This window comes from Blennius ocellaris (genome assembly GCF_963422515.1).
Source record: "Blennius ocellaris genome assembly, chromosome: 9".
NCBI classification, from domain to species: Eukaryota; Metazoa; Chordata; class Actinopteri; order Blenniiformes; family Blenniidae; genus Blennius; species Blennius ocellaris.
This window is the reverse complement of record NC_137658.1, coordinates 15,510,881-15,529,481: the sequence shown is the minus strand read 5'-3', so window position 1 is coordinate 15,529,481 and position 18,601 is coordinate 15,510,881. Positions and strand designations below refer to the sequence as shown.

Below are 18,601 nucleotides of genomic sequence, written 5' to 3'. Positions count from 1 at the left end.
TCACAGAGAACCAAGTCTTTTTTTTTTTTTATCAAGAAAAAGCCCCCTGTGTTGTAAAACACACTGAGAAATGCAAATCAGTCATCAGCCAAAGAGCGAAGTCACAACCAGCGCACACAAAGGTCTGGAAAATATGAAGATCCCATGGTGCCGCTTATGTGGTTATCAGTTTGGTTCAGGACTTGGACTTGTTGGGATACCGGAGCTCCCCAAAGGAGTCGATATGACCACCTTGATAGTGACCTCGGCCTTATCAGACAGCAGTGGTAGGCGACTGAATGCATCCAGATGTCTTTGGTAGCACAGCAGGATAATAGCCGGGTGAAGCCCTTTAGATGCTGTCAGCAGTAGGCCCGGGGTCTCTGATGGGGCTGTACAGACGGCAGGGTGGCAGTTTATCTCCTGACAGCATGCACATTGTGTGTGTGTGTGTGTGTGTGTGTGTGTGTGTGTGTGTGTGTGTGTGTGTGTGTGTGTGTGTGTGTGTGTGTGTGTGTGTGTGTGTGTGTGTGTGTGTGTGTGTGTGTGTGTGTGTGTGTGTGTGTGTGTGTGTGTGTGTGTGTGTGTGTCCGTTTGTATTTGGCGGCTGTGTGCTCCACACACGTGTGCATGTTCAAAGACACCGCGCGAGTGTTTGTGGCGCTGGGCTGGAAACGGAAAGCCTCTGAAGAGAGTAATCATCTGTTAACAGCAAGACATGATTGAAAATATGCAAAGTACAACCCAAGAAATGGGGATGGTTACAGCCCATTGGCTTGTGGCATGGCAAAGACACTTCCCTCCATTTTGAATGGCAAAAGAGACTGGTTTTTATGAGCAGAATTAAATGATAAGATCACATCCTCTGACACTTACAATGAGAGCATGGACTAACTGTCAAAAGAACATCTGCTTATTTGTTCGGTCCGCTCCCCTTTCCTTTTATCACGTTTCAGGTGCCCTTCCATGATCCACCAACTGGTTAAAACATTTGGCGGCTCCAAGTGAGCTTTTTCTTCGCCCAGCTGTAATTTGAATAGATTTGAGAGATTTCTCTCGAGCCGGTTCCTACTGAACATTTAGCTGGAGATTTCAGGGAGGAAAGCGACTCCCTTTGAATACAAATACAAATACATCGCCTCGTGCTGCGCTCTGTATACCCAACACGCGTACGTTCACAAATTACCCTCTCTCACTTCACCACCGACACATTATTGATCGGCTTTCCTTTCCTGTGTGCTGTTGTCGTTTAGGTCATTATTATAATTTTGTCTAATTTTTCAAAGGGAGAGCCAAACAAGCCGGTCTTAAACATGGGGCGTCATGTTGACTTAAATAATTGAATCGGGCTAAAAGAGAGAAGAGAGAGAGGGAGAGAAACAGACAAAAGAGCGAGTTACTCTCAGGCTGTGCTAATAAAATTACTGGCCAGCAGGGACACGCAGGCAGCGAGATTTACTCACTCGATATCAAGCAATATAGCCTCTATCAAATCATGGGAGCTTTTGAAGAACTGCAGCATTCGTTTCCTCCGAACGTACTTCCGAAACAGGCAAGGCGCGATAGGATCGGAAATCATTTATAAGTGCAGTTATATGGGGTTTTTTTGGGCCCGTAATCCTATTAGATATAATCCCATACTCTCACATTACTTAATCCTTAAACTTTGATGACAAATTTGAGTTCAAATATACAAGTGTACATGAATGAATCTTTTTAATTAAAAATAGTCACACCATATTGGACCCAATGCAGTAAAAAAAAAAAGCTGTTTTGTGCGTATAAGAAATAGACGTGTCAACAGAATAAAAAAAATCCCTTTACCAATAGATTTGGAGAAGTAGATCCAAAATTCAATATGATTTGGTCTGTTTTACATCATGGAACAGATTTCATGACACGAAATATAATTTTTCATTAAAACCCCCACAAAAAATACAACTATTTGCCTGATCGCATGGTTTGCGTGTAGAAAATTAGGTGCAAATGTGATTTTGTGTACAAACGCACGCGAAAGTTAAGTTCATGGGACACAATGAAGATTTAGCATTTGTCTACACCTATTTTTGTTCAGGGGTCTGATTCAGTTATTGCGGTGAGAGGCATTTCCTCAGCTGCCCTCCCTTGACTGTTATGAGCAAACTCTATTATAAGATTTTTTTTTTGTTGCCTATTGTGTGTACGGGCATGTTTTTTTTTTTTTTTTGTTCCATCATATAAAACCTTTACACGTTATTTCATCTTCTTCAATGTGAAATGCAATAAAAGTTAAAACGCAATCAATTTTGCATGCTTCATGCAGGTTCTTAGGATAAATCTTCCCTGTTTGTCAGTGTGCATAAAGGCTTTGCAGGTGTGTGCATGTGTGTGTGTGTGTGTGTGCCTGATGACCCACCAGAGAAGCAGTCACAGTTGGGGTCTATCTTGCAGTCGCAGTCGGTGGGGGCCCCGGAGATAACCGATATCTCACCGTTGGTCGACACCTGTGGAGATTTCAGAAAGCGACACGTCACCAAACGCTGCGGTAGATCATCGCTGAGCAGAGCGCAATGCTCCGTGGCCTCACGCAAGATCCTTTTATTAAAAGGATTAAACTTTACTGAATAGTAAAACAAAATGACGACAACGTGTTTGGATCATCACTTGAAACAAAAATCTCAGCTGACATCTTTGACACTCTTTGTTTCAATTAAAGGGAAAACAAAAGTATTATGTTCTGGCGGCGCATAAAAAAGTCAGTTTGGTCTGAATGAATGTCTGTTTGACTGACTGAGAAATCTTTGCACTGTTCTCCAAACAAATTAAACAGATTGTGCTGATGTTGAGGGCAATAAAAGGAGGTGAAAACCGCTACACCAACAATTTGATTTTGATTAATCATGGGAGGATGAAGACTCTTAACTGGTCCAAGAGGTGCAGGCTTTGTTGGAAGATAATTGGAGAGGATGATGTTTTATTTTCTTTTTTCTTTTTTTTTTAGCTTCTCTGTCCTTCAGGGAAAGTTCATTTGAGATGTTTATCATTAAGTTATTATTGCTCTGCTATTTGTTTTCATTCCCATATTGAGAGGACTGACAGCCCACCTGAATAGCACTTTTAACGTGAAATATGTAATAAAATACAGGGTCTATTTCATTAAAAAGTAGGATGGAGCAGTAAATTACAGCACTCTAACCTTCAAATAACTACTCCAAATGTTTTCCTTTGTACAATATGGTACCAATCTTTTACACAACCTGAATTAGATGAGATTTTTCTGTAAATTTAAATGCAATTTCAGTATTATTTCACATCTTACAATGCTTTTTGGTGCAAAATGACACATCCAACAAATCATATCCTCTGTATGTGGCTGGTTTCTTGGCTCCTTGTATATTTTTCTAATTGTAAACATGTATGTCAGTATTGCGTAGTCATAACAAAATGTAAATGCTACTCCTTAATTCAGCAGTTTCTCAAATTATTGGCGAGATGTTATGAAGGTAATGCTCAACGGTCCGATCGCACTATTGCCAAGTTAAGACATTATTGTTCATTATGACATTATTGGTTGATACACAGGATCAATAAAGTCCACCCACCCACCCATCCACCCGCCCATCATCCATCCATCCATCCATCCATCCATCCATCCATCCATCCATCCATCCATCCATCCATCCATCCAGAGTCACCTTGAATTTTGATGAAGTAATAAAATAGTAAAATATGTCTTTGTGCCGGTTTCCTTCAGCATACATGTTTCACACATTTCCCTACACAGTGGTTACTTTACTAACAATAAAGTAAGATACTTTCTCTGCAGCATCACTGATGTCTGACTGGTTTCTCAGTGTTGTGTAATTATTCATCTAAATTCATTTTAACATTCATGTTATCGTTCTATTTTTCCACATCTACATGTTTTTATGGATACTAGTAGCATGCATGTTTGAGGTGTGTCACAGTATTTCCGTCCAGATTATTCAATCACATCTCCAAGATGTTTCACGAAGCATCCAAAAGTCAAAAAGTTCTGCACATAAAGTCCCAGTTTCACTCATAAAAGCCTTTCATCACCTTGACCCAGGAAAAAGACTCACAGTTCCTCCAGGATCCTCCAGCAGAGCTGCCCTAATCTGTTTTGTGTCCCCAGCATGGAGGCAGCGATATGAAAAACACGCGCTTACTTCTCGAGGTGGTGAAATATAGAAAGCCGAGGCTTTGACTTTAAAACAATGACAAAGTTCCTCACAGCTCGATAAAAGGCTCAGTCTTCAAAAACTACGAAACGAGAACGAGTGCCGGCAATTTGCGTTTAATTGAAAATAAACAAACAAAGTCACAACGGAGCTAATTTAGCATATAATGATTGTGATTTTAATGCACCTCAAAGCTCCAATAATATGCATATTCAGTAACTTCGCTGGCTCCATAAAGGATTGAAATAAAATCAAAAATTCCACACATATTGGTTATGCATGTGTGATCCTTGAGGTTCTGGCCAAATGTTCCAAGTCCATGCGATGAACAGACGTGCCTGGTCTGGGGAAGTGGTGCCAAAATAATCCTCACTGCAGCCAGGGCACGCTCACATTTATTAACGCTCTGAGAGAACAAGATGCAACTGGTGCAATGCAAGACGATTTAAACGGTAACTTCACTTGAATGTCACATTTTTATCTTTTTAAAGCAGATATACCTGCGTGTGTTTCCCCAGTGAGACAACGTTCTGCATATAACACCGTTTCTTCCATGTCACAGCGTGTTTGGACTCGCCTGACTGATTTCTGAATCTGTTGATTGCGCGTCAAAAACTACTGTGAAAATCGGAACTCATCATTATCTTCTTTCTCATCACCACCACAGATCTCAAAACACATTATCGTTCATTTTATTTTACACTTCGCTGACAAAAAGAAAAGTGTCATTTACTGTCTGAACTTGTTGCTGAGAGACTGTGTGAATGTCGACTGGGTGAATTTTTCTTTCTTTTTTTTTTTTTTTTTGTACTAAATTGACTTTCTGTCTGAATGCTCCTGAGACGTTTGATAAATATAGTCCGAGAAATGCCAAACATAAAACAGGTGTGACAAATACAGGGGGAAAGAAAAAAAAAAAGAGAGACCATTCTATTCATTGCTTGATTCGACATGGCTGACTGGCCCCCATTTAAAAAAAAAAAAAAAAAAAAAGCATTTGAGGCATTTATATGTTCCTGTCTGCCTCCACATGGACCCGGCATGGTGCTGCAGACCACAAAGGGACTATTGATTGAGTCCAGCAGCCAGTATCTTTGAGGTGCTGCTACCAAAATGCGACAGCCCTGTGGCTGCGAGCTCATGGAGGTAATGGACGGAAAAAAAAAATAAAAAGTGGGCTTTCGGAAATATCTTTCAGATGCATCAGAGTTTTGTACATTGGAGTGTAAACACAACTCAGAGGAACATGCTGCACAGCATCTGTTATGCAAACAACCTCACTGCGGTGGGACTCATCATGCAATAAGTCTCAGGCTAAATTAGTGTCAAAAGGCCAGATGGAGCGTTGGTGTCAACTCAAGCTGAGCTGTTTTGTTTTTGTTTTTTCCCCCCCTGCTCTCATTTTTGAGAAATTCTTGTGATGATGGGCCTTTTGCTTTGTGATCACTCTCTGATTATTTTGGACATTTGGCTTGAATTTAGTACGAGTTTTGAATTAAAATTGCCCATCACACATACAAAGTCAAGGCACATTGTGCATAATAAAACCCACAAAGAGTGTAGTTAAATGAAAATAGTTAATTTAAAACAAAATTAACATTAGAAGAATTGCAAACCAGACATGCACATTTTGTAAATTGAGTCCATATATGAATACAGTGCATTGGAAAAGTATTAATTTTTAATACATTTGCAAAAACAGTGTTTCCTGTGCTCTTTATTGTATATTTTGTGTAGAATAATGAAGGAAACCATGAATTTAATCCATTTTGGAATCAGACTAACATACGACATGTGGTATAAAGTGAAGCACTGTGAATACTTTCCAGATGTGCTCTATAACACATCAATATATGTTTTCCTGCCAATAGCTTGCAGTGAGTGACACAGGTCGGGCAGGTCAACAGCTGTTAACAGCAGGTCAGTGATGGAGCAGCGATAACTGGCTGCCTTGTTGCTAACGAAGTCAGCGACAGGCTGTTGCACATTAGTCTGAAACACTGCAGTAAAACAGATTTTGCAGGGTTTTTTCTTAAGAATAACTCATGAATTTTTCAAAAGTGCATTAAGTGAACTCTTTACGCAGACTTAATCCTCACTAAACCATGATAAACATTTGGACTTGTGGGTATTTGTGCAGCAATATGTTATAATTTCATCTGTCTGATCAAATTGGGCGATAAGTTTTCAATTCATTAACGTCTCTCATGTTTAGCAGTTATTCTGGGTTTTGTTGCTTCAGAGGCTTTTTCATTTTGACATATTTCACCTCTCATGTTGACCGTGAAGATCAGCGAAATGGTTACTAGGCAACATGACGGCTGTCTTTTGGTTGGATTTGGCCATGATGAAGTGTTTCGATGTCAGCCGTGAGGGACTTTTACAATAAAAATTCACCTGTTTTCAAAATATCAACCCACTTCCTTTGTGATTAAGTGTTAAGTGATGAAGTGTGGTCACAGATGATGGTTTACAGGACGGAACTCATGTGGTGACTTCCACAGAAATATCTCCTTCTCTTTTCCCTCAGTGTGTTTAACACAGCGCTGACTAAAATCACAATTATCCAAATTCAATATTGGCTTTTGGCCTTGTGTACAGATAATTTTACAGAGATTATTTTATTATTATGAGGCGCAATAGATGCTGGAAGCCACAGTTCTTTTCATTTTTACACTGTTTGCCCACACAATGTTTAAAAATTGATGAACCTCCTCATGTTTAGCTCTGAACAACTCGCCCTCAGATTTTTCTTTTTTTTTTAACACACTCAAGTGTACTGGACTGTTGCCAGTTTACTTCATTTAGAGGTGAGATTTTCCACTTCTGTTCTGTGATGTATTTATTTTTTTCAAGATTTTTACAGATTTTCTTTTGCCCTTTTGGTGTGTGCGTGCGTGGTTTTGTGTGTGTGTGTGTGTTTTTTAGTGTTGCTCGTATCAGATTTAAATTGAAGTATAATCAACATTATATTTTAGCACTACAACTATTCAAATAGTGGTTTGTCAGTGATACTCTACCTCGAGCCGGTGGTTTGCATTTGACCCCTAAAGCAACTTTGTCATAGCTGAACAAATTTTTTGATTTAATCTGAAAAAAAAACCAACTTTAATATATTATAAATGTTTTGATATTCAGGGAAAATATTCACTTCAACTTGTCTACATGCTGTGAAAATAAAATAGATTAAAGTTGGAGTTTATTGATGAAGAATATATGGACTCTGGCCTAATGTGGCAGATGTGGCACCCAGGTGAAGCAGGTTGACTATTGTTGGTTGTCAAACATAAGGCCCGTAGGCTGACATGGACTTCAAGAGGCTCCAATCTGGACCAACCACCAAGAAAATGGTTGGAATTTCAAAGAAAACACACTTGCATGCGCACCGCATTACACAACGGCTATAGAAGAATGTTTTTGGACATTTCAATGTATTTTGCATCAGAACGTATCATTTAAATTGTCTTTATGTTGAGATTGTAGTAATTTTCCATAGTAATTGTTTGGTTTTGTGAAAATATAGACATTTTCATCACATATATTCTGTGCCACAACAAAGAATAACTTTGAAGTTTAAATTCAAAGGTTATTGTTGCACTATTTTATGTGTCTGGCCCACTAAAAGAAGAAATTGGACCCTGAACTAAAAGGAGTTTGACGCCCTGGCTTTTATAATCAGCACACCATTGAATTTTGTTTTGATTTGATCTGGAAATGGGGTTATGCAATGTACGTAACAAATACGAGAAGAGGGTGTTGTTTATCGTCGGTATAAACAGTCTGCTGACCTGTTGGATGCGGTTGATTCTCCTCTCGTCCGTCTCGGCGATGAACAGCGTTCCCAGGTGGGACAGGGCGATGGCCTTCGCAGCCTCCAAGGTGGCGCGCACAGCCGCCCGGCTCACCAGGTGGTGATCAATCCCTGGAACCTGACAGTGGATTGGACGTCCGGCCACAATGCGTACCTGAAGGCTCTCAGACACCTGAAAACAAATAAAAAAAAAAACAAAAGCCACACATCAGACATATCAAGCCTCACCAAATAAACCCCCTTTCCTCTACTTACTCATTATGTTCTCACACCACACATGCTCAAACAGGTAATTCATTAATTTAGGAGAGACAGTTGAGTGACACCTTCCTAAAAACAACTCACGCAGAGACCCGTTATAGCATGTTATTTATTTTTATTTTTTTTAACAAGGTGCACTTTCTTTTGTCAGCAGCCTCACTCACTCAGTCCAAATGCACCGGCAGTGACAGCACTACATTTTGTGAAAATGTATTTTTTCACTTCTATTGCCGGCATCTCAAGCTCTCAAGGAAAAAGCAAAAAAAAAAAAAAAAAAAAAAGCACAGGACTAAATACAAAGCAGGAGTTCATTGCAAAGATGCATTGCAGGACTTTATCCCCACCTGTAGGACGATGTTGTTGTCCAGGATGTAGAGGGAGTTGTCCAGCGGGTTCACTGCCAGGTCGGTCGGCCACTCCAGACGCACCTGGTTAATGTCACGCGAACACATCAAACACACAGTTATTATATTTGCATGTAAAGTAAGAACAAAAATACAGGAGAGACCAGAGTGATCGCTCACTGTCAACCATAGAATCAATCAATCAAACTTCTACTATTACAAGACAACAAATGTAGCACAAAAATATCTAATATTAAAACCCTACAATGATCCCTTCTTCACTCTATCATTTATTCACAGTGTTACCAGAAAGTGTAATGTGTTCGATGACTGAAGAAACCTTAACTTATGTTGAGGAAACGCAGGAGCAATGTTAACAATGATATCTACCTCACGTGATAAAGGTAAATCTCGTAAATGTAGAGATCATCAGGAGCTTTAACAACCAATAAAATCAATTCAAAAATCAGCAGGCAGCCCATGCAGAGACTTTAAAATTGGTGTGATGTGGGATCTTCTCAGTCGGTTACAAGTGATACAAAATAATATCTCTTTAATAACATAGTATTAGGCCTCCTGACCCTCCCTGCTCATGCAAAGGTCAGCGGCGTGCAGGGAGCCCTCCCCGTGTTTATTCAAGCCTCGTAGCGCCACCGCTCCAAATGTCATCCAATAACCATGATTGCTGCCTGCTCAAATAGCACACCCTGTCCGCTAACACCGCGGGGGTCAAAGCCAGACGAAAGTACACCGGTGCACAGCCTCCACACGTCACTGTCCACAACACACACACACACACACCCGCGCACACACACGCAGAAATGTTCCGACTGCGAGCTGCGTCCGAGACGCTGCGGCGCGTCTCAGGGATCAGGTGATTGATGACTGTGAAGACGGATTGGTAAATAAATGGATCATGTTAAATTGCCACTGACATGTCCAATTATAGGCTCTGTCAAATGAGAAAGAGGAGAGGGTTGACTTAGAAATCCCATTTTAAGAGGTGGGGAGATTCATCAAGCGGGACTCACCGTCTCCGCCGCCAGAGAGGACATGCATCAAATCTCCCCTGCTCATGATATTGAACTTTGCAACTGCGGCGGGTGATTGCCTCTACAAGTCAAGCTGACCTGCACGCAGAGAGGGGCCCGCTGAATTAAAACCGGAGATGGAATAAAAAAATTTGGTTTAACCCTTTAGCCACTGCCAACGTTTGTGAGTCCTTTCGCTAATTAGGTGTGAATTATGTGCTGTGTGGTGCCGGCAACAGCAAAGGAATTGTGCAAAAGGACTCTTGATTGGAGCTAAAAAAACCTCCTTAAAAAACTAAAACGATGTGTAAAATGTAATTAATAACTTGGTGCTTGATGATTTGCACTTCTCAAAAACACACATAAACCTTTCACATTAGAATATACTGGCGATGAAAGTAAGCTAAAAAGAAATGAGCTTCTTTTGAATACGCATATTTCGAATAAGTTGTGAAATGGGTAACAAAACAGCAAATGAAGTGGTTCTAATTTGAAAAGAAAAGAAAGACACTAGGGAAGCATTTTTGCAATTAACTCCATTAGGAAAAGGGCCAATATAATGATTAAGTAAGAAAAAAGAGCCAGATTATCTCAAGGATGAGCATAAGTTCAGTCGTCTGTATAACCGGTTTACAAAGATGAGGAGGATATTCAGAAAATCGCTCCTCAAAGCAAAATTGCAAAGACCTTAATGATCCCAGTATCTATAGTGCATAACTTCATCAAAAGTTTTCAGACACGAGAAATCTTTGTGTGCAAAGGGCAAAACTGGGGGTCACTTTGGACGATGGTGATCTCTGGGCTCTCAGTTTGCAATGCTTTAAAAGGAGATATTCATGAACTCACGAAAAAATAAAGGTCATGAAGTCAAGAAACAAAAGCAGAACATGACACACACAAGAGAAAGAGAGCCGTCTACTCTGTGGTCAAATCAGACAAAATTTCTGAGAGGAAAGAATTAGCTCCTCTCAGACCTGGTTTGGGAATTCTTGCAGCTTCTTCTCAGTACATCATCTGGGCAAAACTTTTTTTTTTTTTCTTTCTTTCTTTCCCTCCCAGGAGTTTTGCACTTTTAGTTTCTCATGAAGCACGAGATGTCCTGGCCAAGTTTTTTCTCGCAACCTGGAGGAAATGAACAGGTTTCTCTGTTCTTGTAGAGTGTGTAAGCGCCTTTAGAACATTTGCCCTCGTCCAGCAAAGGTCTCTCTCAGGGAAGGTCTTACATATTTCAGGGAGACATTGCTGAAGCACAAAGTGCATCCATTACAGCTGCATGGCTTTGTAGTGGAAGAGTCCGGATGCTGAAGTGTCCTGGCTGCAGTCCACACTCTACACCAATAGAAAGGACTTTGCTCATAAAGTGGAAGAATCCATTTCAGAATATCCAGCTACACACTGGTGAACATGGCTCGGTCCCAACTTTTCTGAGAAGTCATAAAATCTGAAATGTCTTACTTTCCTCACCTACATATCCCAACATCTGGATTCACTTTTATTCTCTGTTATGAACAAAATATAGGTTTACGCAATGCCATTTTTAAAATTCATGTTTCCAACATTGTTTTTCTGGACTTGTATGATTGCAGAAATTTAATTTATAATCTTTTGCATCTTGAAAGGCAGCTATTCAACTGCAGGATGCTTTGGGCCACTCAGAAATCTAAATATATTCTGGTGTGCAGCAGACTTTAATTCCCACAAAGTGATCAAAATATGAAAAAGATTCACTTCCCAGAAATAACTTGATATGGATACGAGATAATGGGAATTATATATCAATAAATGTAAAAGAAATGAACATTAAACTAAATAATTTTAGCATTATTGTAGTCAATGTAAATATTTGAACAGTCTAAAAACAAATGGTATATAACTTATGTTTAAGTGTTTTATTGAAGTCTGTTTCCCACTCATATGCAAGGGGAAAGTGTAAGGTGATTGGATGGCACAACTTCCACTGGAAATCTAACTTTAAGAAAAAAACGTATTTAAAATAGGTCAGATAAAACACTATTGTAATTTTATAGATGTACATTATGTACCTGCATATTATTTTCAGTCATTCCAAAATATATTTGAACATTCAATACTGAAAACTTGGGATTAAGTATTATATTAAGGACCTATATCAAGCAGAAGATGGGTGGATATTTCTGAGTAGATACAAAAGTCAAATTAACAAAAAGTTGTGACTTATACTTGTTTTGCAGTTATTGCACTTGGATATTTGGCTCTCGCTTACAATGTGAATGCTAGTATTTTGAGAAGTGCAATGTCTGTGTGGGCTGGCACCAGAGGAGGCAGGAGAGAAGCTGCAGTGGAGAAAAAAAAAGATTTATACCCATAAGTATTTACAAGCTACAATCGACACATTGATTATTACTACTCTTCTATCCTGAAGATGCTGAAGCAGCCGCAGACTCTTTCTGTGGTGGGATCATAAACCAGGCCTATATTTTTCAGATTTGGTGGCCCAGTATTGCTAGATGTGTCTTGTCCTTTGAGACTAAGGTAGATAATTTTGGGCTCACAGCTGCGGGGCTGTTACTGCCTGGAATTGGGGAAGTAAAGTGTCAAATGAATATCCTCAAGAGCATTACTGATGCAACATTTCTTTACAAGTGAAGGGTGAGAGAACTTAGCGTTTAGCAATCATATACATCCTTGGCATCTGGAACAGTGAAACCTAAGATCTTAGCCGGCATTTTACGAGCTTTTATTTTCCACTATACGCCACTGCATGTGTTAAACAACGCAGAAGAAAACATTTTGTATTAGACCACCTGATTCAGAGTGCAGTGAAAAAGCCGGATCGTGTTACTGGCAGGTGTTTCTCTTGTTCCAGATGTGTCCTGTTAGAATGATCGCACAATAAATCTGAATGTGTACGTCCTCTCTGGGTTTATGCCTTAGGTGTCATGAGCAGACACTTTGTTTTTAATTTAAAGGCGCCGCTTGACAATTTGAAGCCTCCTGAACAGTATGAAGAAAGCACCGGTGAGCTGAGCAACAGACGTGCAGCAGGTCGACTGAGGAAAACAACAGCTGATAGCAGAAACATTAGGAGGAGCTGAGAAGAAACATCCCCAAACAACTGTTAGCGATATCACACGCAACCTCCAAAGGGCAGAGGGAAAGTATCGAAATGCGGCGCCTGAGGAAGGCTTTCACAGCAGGAACACACAGGGCCAACCCACTCATCAGCTGTACAAATCCGAAACTCGAATGGAGTTTGTGCAGAGAGGAGCAAGAAAAGTCTCAGAACAAAGTGGTGGAAATGATGCGCTCCTGATCCCGAAACATGGTGGAAGTAGTTTCATGGCTGCGTCTGGAACCTTCTCCACTGCCTTTACTGACAATATAACTTTGCATAGGGAGTGTACAACAAAACGGCGCTGAACTTTCTCAAGCAGTAAGACAATGATCCAAAAAAAAAGCCTGCCAACTCAATAAGGGAGTTTGACAGAGGGTAATGGGGAAGGTTTTAGACTGGCCAAGTCAATCATTAGACTTTAATCCAGCCGAGCAGCATTTCAGCTCTAGAAGATGAGGTAGAAGGGGAAAGAGGGAAAACAAAACTGTACGAGTAGAAAAGACTGGAATGCGTTTGTGGTAAACCAAAAGATGTTCTTTCACTTCAAATTTGAAATTGATTTGGAGACAAATATAAAATCTATGTTGCTTCTAATTTGTTTTTGCTTCATCCTCATGGGTAATTCACAATTAATTTAAAGCTATGCTATGCACCGGGGTTAACAATGCTGTCCATGTTTCCTGGCAGTATGGAGAGCCAAGACATGCTGACATCCTTGTCTCCTGAAACTTTCTGCAGCTCCTCTGAGCTCATTCCCAGGCCGACTGGGAGATATAATCTATCCAGCAGCTCCTGGATTAACCTCAGGACCTTGTCCCATGTCACTATGCCTTGTAGACGACCGCCGCTATGGGAATGAGAGGCAGGCACACTAATCAAACACAAGCCCCCTCGACTGGTTCCTCCTAACATCGAATTATTATGGCCTAACTATTATGAAGAGTAAAAAGTAATTTCAGATCCTTGTATCTGCGGCTCGTTGCTGCTGCCTTACCTCATCTCGACGACGGAGCTATTGTTTCCATGACTGTCCTGCCAGCTCACTGCAGATGCTGGATTCATAACAGGCTGCAAACCTTTCACACATCAGTGCACTCTCTACTCTCTGCTCAACTGCCCATCATTATGCATCATTATCCTTCTCCACTGGTGTATCTTCATTTACAAATCCAATGCCAAATCTTTGGTCAAATTCAGTTTTGCACATGCTCCTCCACCATAACAGTCACAGACTACTTACCTTAGACTTTTTTTGTTTACTCTACTCCATCAATGTGGTAGTCAATAAAACATCTCTATTCTATTCTATTCTATTCTATTCTATTCTATTCTATTCTATTCTAAAGTGTGGACGGGGAGTCATGACACTTCGGAGTAAATGAGATCTTAATATATGCTCTGTCCAGAACAGGTCTCTCTTGTAAATCAAATCTCATGTCTCAATGGGACTAGCTGTATAAATAAAGGGCCCCCAGAACCTTAGAATCACAAGTTAATCTCACTCTAGATTTGGGCAGAACATGCAAACTTCACCCACAAATGATCCCAACGAAATTTGAAGGAGGGACCTTCTCACTGTGGAGCAAGAGCGCTAACAGAAGCTGGAAAAAACAACACTTGACCCTATGCCAGGAAATATAAGCTGTATGTAACTCATCTTATCAAATTCAACTTTTCCTCTCGACCTTGAACGCCTCCATTGCCCAAGGAAAACTAATTTCATTACTTCATGAGGATTGTATAGCTGCTGTGCTGTTTACACACTATTAAACCAAAAAATGAGGGGGGATTTAAGACTGAGTGTAACATCGCAGTAAAATATTTGCCCAACACTGTGCTGTCCACTCATCGTACATCTCAGCGGCGGTGTTTGTTGAGCCAGGGCGACACCAGTTTCCATCAACACTGAGGTCACACTGGTTTCCACTCACAAACATAAACGGAGGACGAACGTGACTGGATGCGTTCCCACCCCCGTGTAACAAAAGAGCGAGGCGGCACGGGCACCTTTAAAGACACATAATAGCATCTCTGGGAATTCACCTGGACTGAACACACATACTCACACATACTCACACACATATACACGTCCGCTTGCATCCCTGTGTGTGGGCACAGATCTCTCTATGGAGCCAGCAGCTCATTTATAATTCATCCTCGGCTCAAATAGGCCTGCTATAAGTTAGCAATGCGATCTGAAGGTTGCCTGATCAAACCTGGACGTCAGCTGTCTTTGGTCTCATGCACATATTTAAGCACATTCGACGAGCCACAGCGTTTGTCGATAAAAAGCTGGGTGACGCAAATTGATAACATTCACTGACTGTAAAAGCACAACAAACAAATACTCTGCGATTAATTGCCAATTTGATTTAATGACTATAATTATTCAACACAGAAGTCCTGCAGGAGACTTGTTTTGCCGCTGATTATTTAAACAACAGGGGCTATTTTCTCTGGAAAAATAAGCACGCTTTCTGCTTTCTACTTGTTATTAAAAAGTCTGCGACGTTATTAGCTTACCTGGCTGATGTCCATGCGCGCGTCGCAGCTCAGCGGCTGCGTCGACATCAGTCCGTTCGAGCCAATCACGGTGGAGAGCAAGCCCCGCTCATTAATCTTCTGAATGGTGGTGCCATCAACGAAGTAGACAACGCCTCTTTTATCCACTGCAATACCTGGGCGGAGGAGAGAGACGCAGAATGAGCTTGTGGGGATGACAACAAGAGGGAGTGAGTGGGGTAAGAATGGAGAAAAACAAGAACATAAAAAAAAAAAAATAGAGGCATGTGAAAGAGGAGAGAGAGAGAGAAGAGAGTTTCGGAGAGACATCCAACTCAGTTAGACATTCAGCTCAGCAAGTGGCTGTCTTATCAAAGGGACTGCACCACATAAATGTAATTATATTTCCATTCCAGAGCCACTAAAGGGATTAGAACAATGCAACTAGAGGAAGAAGTTATTTGTCACATTAGATGTGAGCAGGGTGCCGCAGTGAACTTTTGACATTCGACTCCTGTGCAAATGCGCATTATAAATGTTCGGCCGCTCTCCAGATGTGCACGTGATTGCCCGGCTGCTTGTTTGTTTACCTGCACTTGCAGAGCACATATGGACACGGTGTGCTCATTTTGTTGTGAACAGCGCACACTTGAACTCTCCTTGCAGCAGAGCTCTGCAGTACAGACAGCTCGCGGAGAGACAGAGAGAAAGAGGTGTAGAGGAAAGTCCAGGTATTAAAGGTCAGGGCAGACTATGAATCATCTGTTATGGATGAGGGGCGACCTTCATCTCTCTCTCATCTCCATACAGAGAATAGCCCTTTGACTCAACTCTCCCCACAATAATATTCTGTGACTCAACCCTCACCTCTCGCACCGCGAGCCGCCAATTCCCCGTGACTGCCTTCGCTTGGCGTCTGTGACAGTGAGCCATATTTTAGCATTTCTACCTGCCAGCTCAAGAGCATGTGACTCATTGTTGTGTCATTTAGAAAAGCATTTTGTTTATGGTTTATCATTAAAGTCACGTCAGGTTTATGCATACAGCTCTTTATCTCGAGCATGCCTCACAGGACTTTATGGAGATAAAGCCCACATATTCAACTAAGTCACAATCAATCATAAAAGTAAATGGTGTTTTCTACAATACAGTATTAAGGAAAAGGAGTTCACAACGGAAGGGAATAAAAGATTTCATATATGGATCCATCTGGGAAACACACTGAGCATATAACTGTTTATTTGCAAAACCTTGACTATTTGGCCATATTTATGAAGATATATCTTCATTGCATTGTTATTATGGAAATCACATTGACTCATTCAAAAGATATAGAGTGGTTCTGTTGATCAGATTAAATAAATCCAATGATCACCCTGTTTTTTTTTTCTCTTTTAGTAATGTGGCAGTGAAGATAGTATAAATAACAATGCAATGTCTTCCTATCACCAGCAACTAAAGTTTCGATTCGGACAGAAAAAAGACTGAATACACAAAAAAAATAAACATCTGATGTAGTAATTGTTAAACAAAACAATAGAATAGGAAAGTTTTATATAGCAGTCCTGTTTATTTTTGAAAGGATTTTTGGTCGTTGTGACCTCGGGGACATAGACCAGGAAGTCAACAACATCACTGTTGTTACTTTTTTCTAACGTACCAGCTTAGCTAGCATTAACATATTGAATATGGACAACATTCCAAAATGTATTTGTAAGTGTCAAATGACAGTGATACGCTTGGGCGTAAATGTGTTAATGCTCAGTAACAATATTCACTGAAACCCAATGTTTTTTTCTATGATTATTCACATTATATTTCATATGTGTGATCAGAGGGGGTCAACCTCCAGTTGTATAATGGTATAATGGGTTTGGCATCAATACAGGTAACAAGCGGATTGCATTGGGTGTGATCTAGGATTCCTGACTGCGAGGTAAGAGATCTGTGTGAGGAACAGGGTGAGGACATGTGATACTCTAGATAAAATTGTATATTCAACAGTTTCACTGTGTGTCATGCCCTATTATCGTTCCAAAAATGCAAGAGCTGTTTAATTTCAAGTGGGTTTTTTTATTATCTTGTTTTTTTAATAATCAAATAATTTCTTCATAGAAAAAAACCTTTCTTCCCAACGAGATTATTGGGCTTGATTTCATTCTGTCTGTTGTTGTGTTATTGTATTTATGAGCCGCTCTAATGTAAGGTCACATTGGCAGCCTTGAAATGCACCTGTAAATAAAAAGCATTCTTCTTATCATTGTTATTGGATGGATCCTCGCTTTGCTTCCAGTCCCTTCACTTCCATTGAAGAAGTTTTACACAATTACAACGATCATAACTCACAGCATTTTCAACATATTTTTATGTGTCTACAGTTTGTCTCAAAACAAACTCATTTAATTGTGTAATCACCTCTCTGATACACCTGTTTTGTGATGCCCTCTCATTTTGATGAAATTAAAGCCAGAAGCATCATGTAGAAAGATGTTGAAAGATATCAGGTACATATCTGATCTAGAGAATATGTGAAAATTGACTGCAAAAGACATTCAAAATGGAAAAACAGTGTAGTTTGTGTTGTTCTCTCCAGCAGATTTGAACGTAGGATTAGACACACTCCGATGCTCTCAATGGTTGAGATGCGGCATGAAGCCAATCCCATCCAAGTACTGCTCAATGTCCTCGCTCCCCTGTCCCACGAGTCTGTATGTGCATTTACAGCCAATGAGAAAGAAAAATTACTTCAGTAATACTGTGTTGACTTGCCCAGTTTTTAATTTATTTTCAGGGGTTTTGATTGGAAACTTTGAGACAGTACAGCATCTTTATTTAAATAAAACTCTAGGAACATTTAGTTTGGAACTTTCACCCATCCAGGCTTAATCCGCGCCCAGCTGACCTCAGACACACCTTGGACAGGTTGTCAGTCCATCACAGAGCCAAGAGACAGACAATCACTCACATTCAGCTCCAGACTGTTTAAAGTAGCTCATTAACCTCGCAGGCATGACTTGGGATTGTGAGAGCAAGAAAACCCACACGGGAGATATGCATCGAGGATTATAAACGTATAGCTGCAAGTCAACAGTGTGCCCCAACACGCACGCACGCACGCACGCACGCACGCACGCACGCACGCACGCACGCACACACACACACACGCACACACACACACACACACACACACACACACACACACACACACACACACACACACACACACACACACACACACACCACCGTGTCCCTGTGGTTTGTCTTGTTTGTCGTCAATGTGATAACACTCGTGCAACTGTCTGTGCCTTGGGCCTAAACTATTCCCAAGCTTTGAATACCTTATCAAGGTGTCCTATTTTCACATGTCTTAGTGGTGCCTTGTATAATCTGATTTGCAT

General features: G+C 40.6%; 1 protein-coding gene across 1 annotated transcript in view; it reads right to left on the bottom strand.

The window, feature by feature from the left end:
• The window catches only part of tenm1 (teneurin transmembrane protein 1), a gene marked incomplete at both ends in the record, with an annotated part of 191,939 nt that overhangs the window by 16,763 nt on the left and 156,575 nt on the right, over positions 1–18,601 (bottom strand). The window contains 4 exons of the mRNA XM_080501719.1: positions 2,375–2,462; positions 7,949–8,143; positions 8,577–8,660; positions 15,225–15,379. Of these exons, the coding sequence (XP_080357845.1) occupies positions 2,375–2,462; positions 7,949–8,143; positions 8,577–8,660; positions 15,225–15,379 (522 nt within the window). The remainder of the gene's footprint in view (positions 1–2,374; positions 2,463–7,948; positions 8,144–8,576; positions 8,661–15,224; positions 15,380–18,601) is intronic.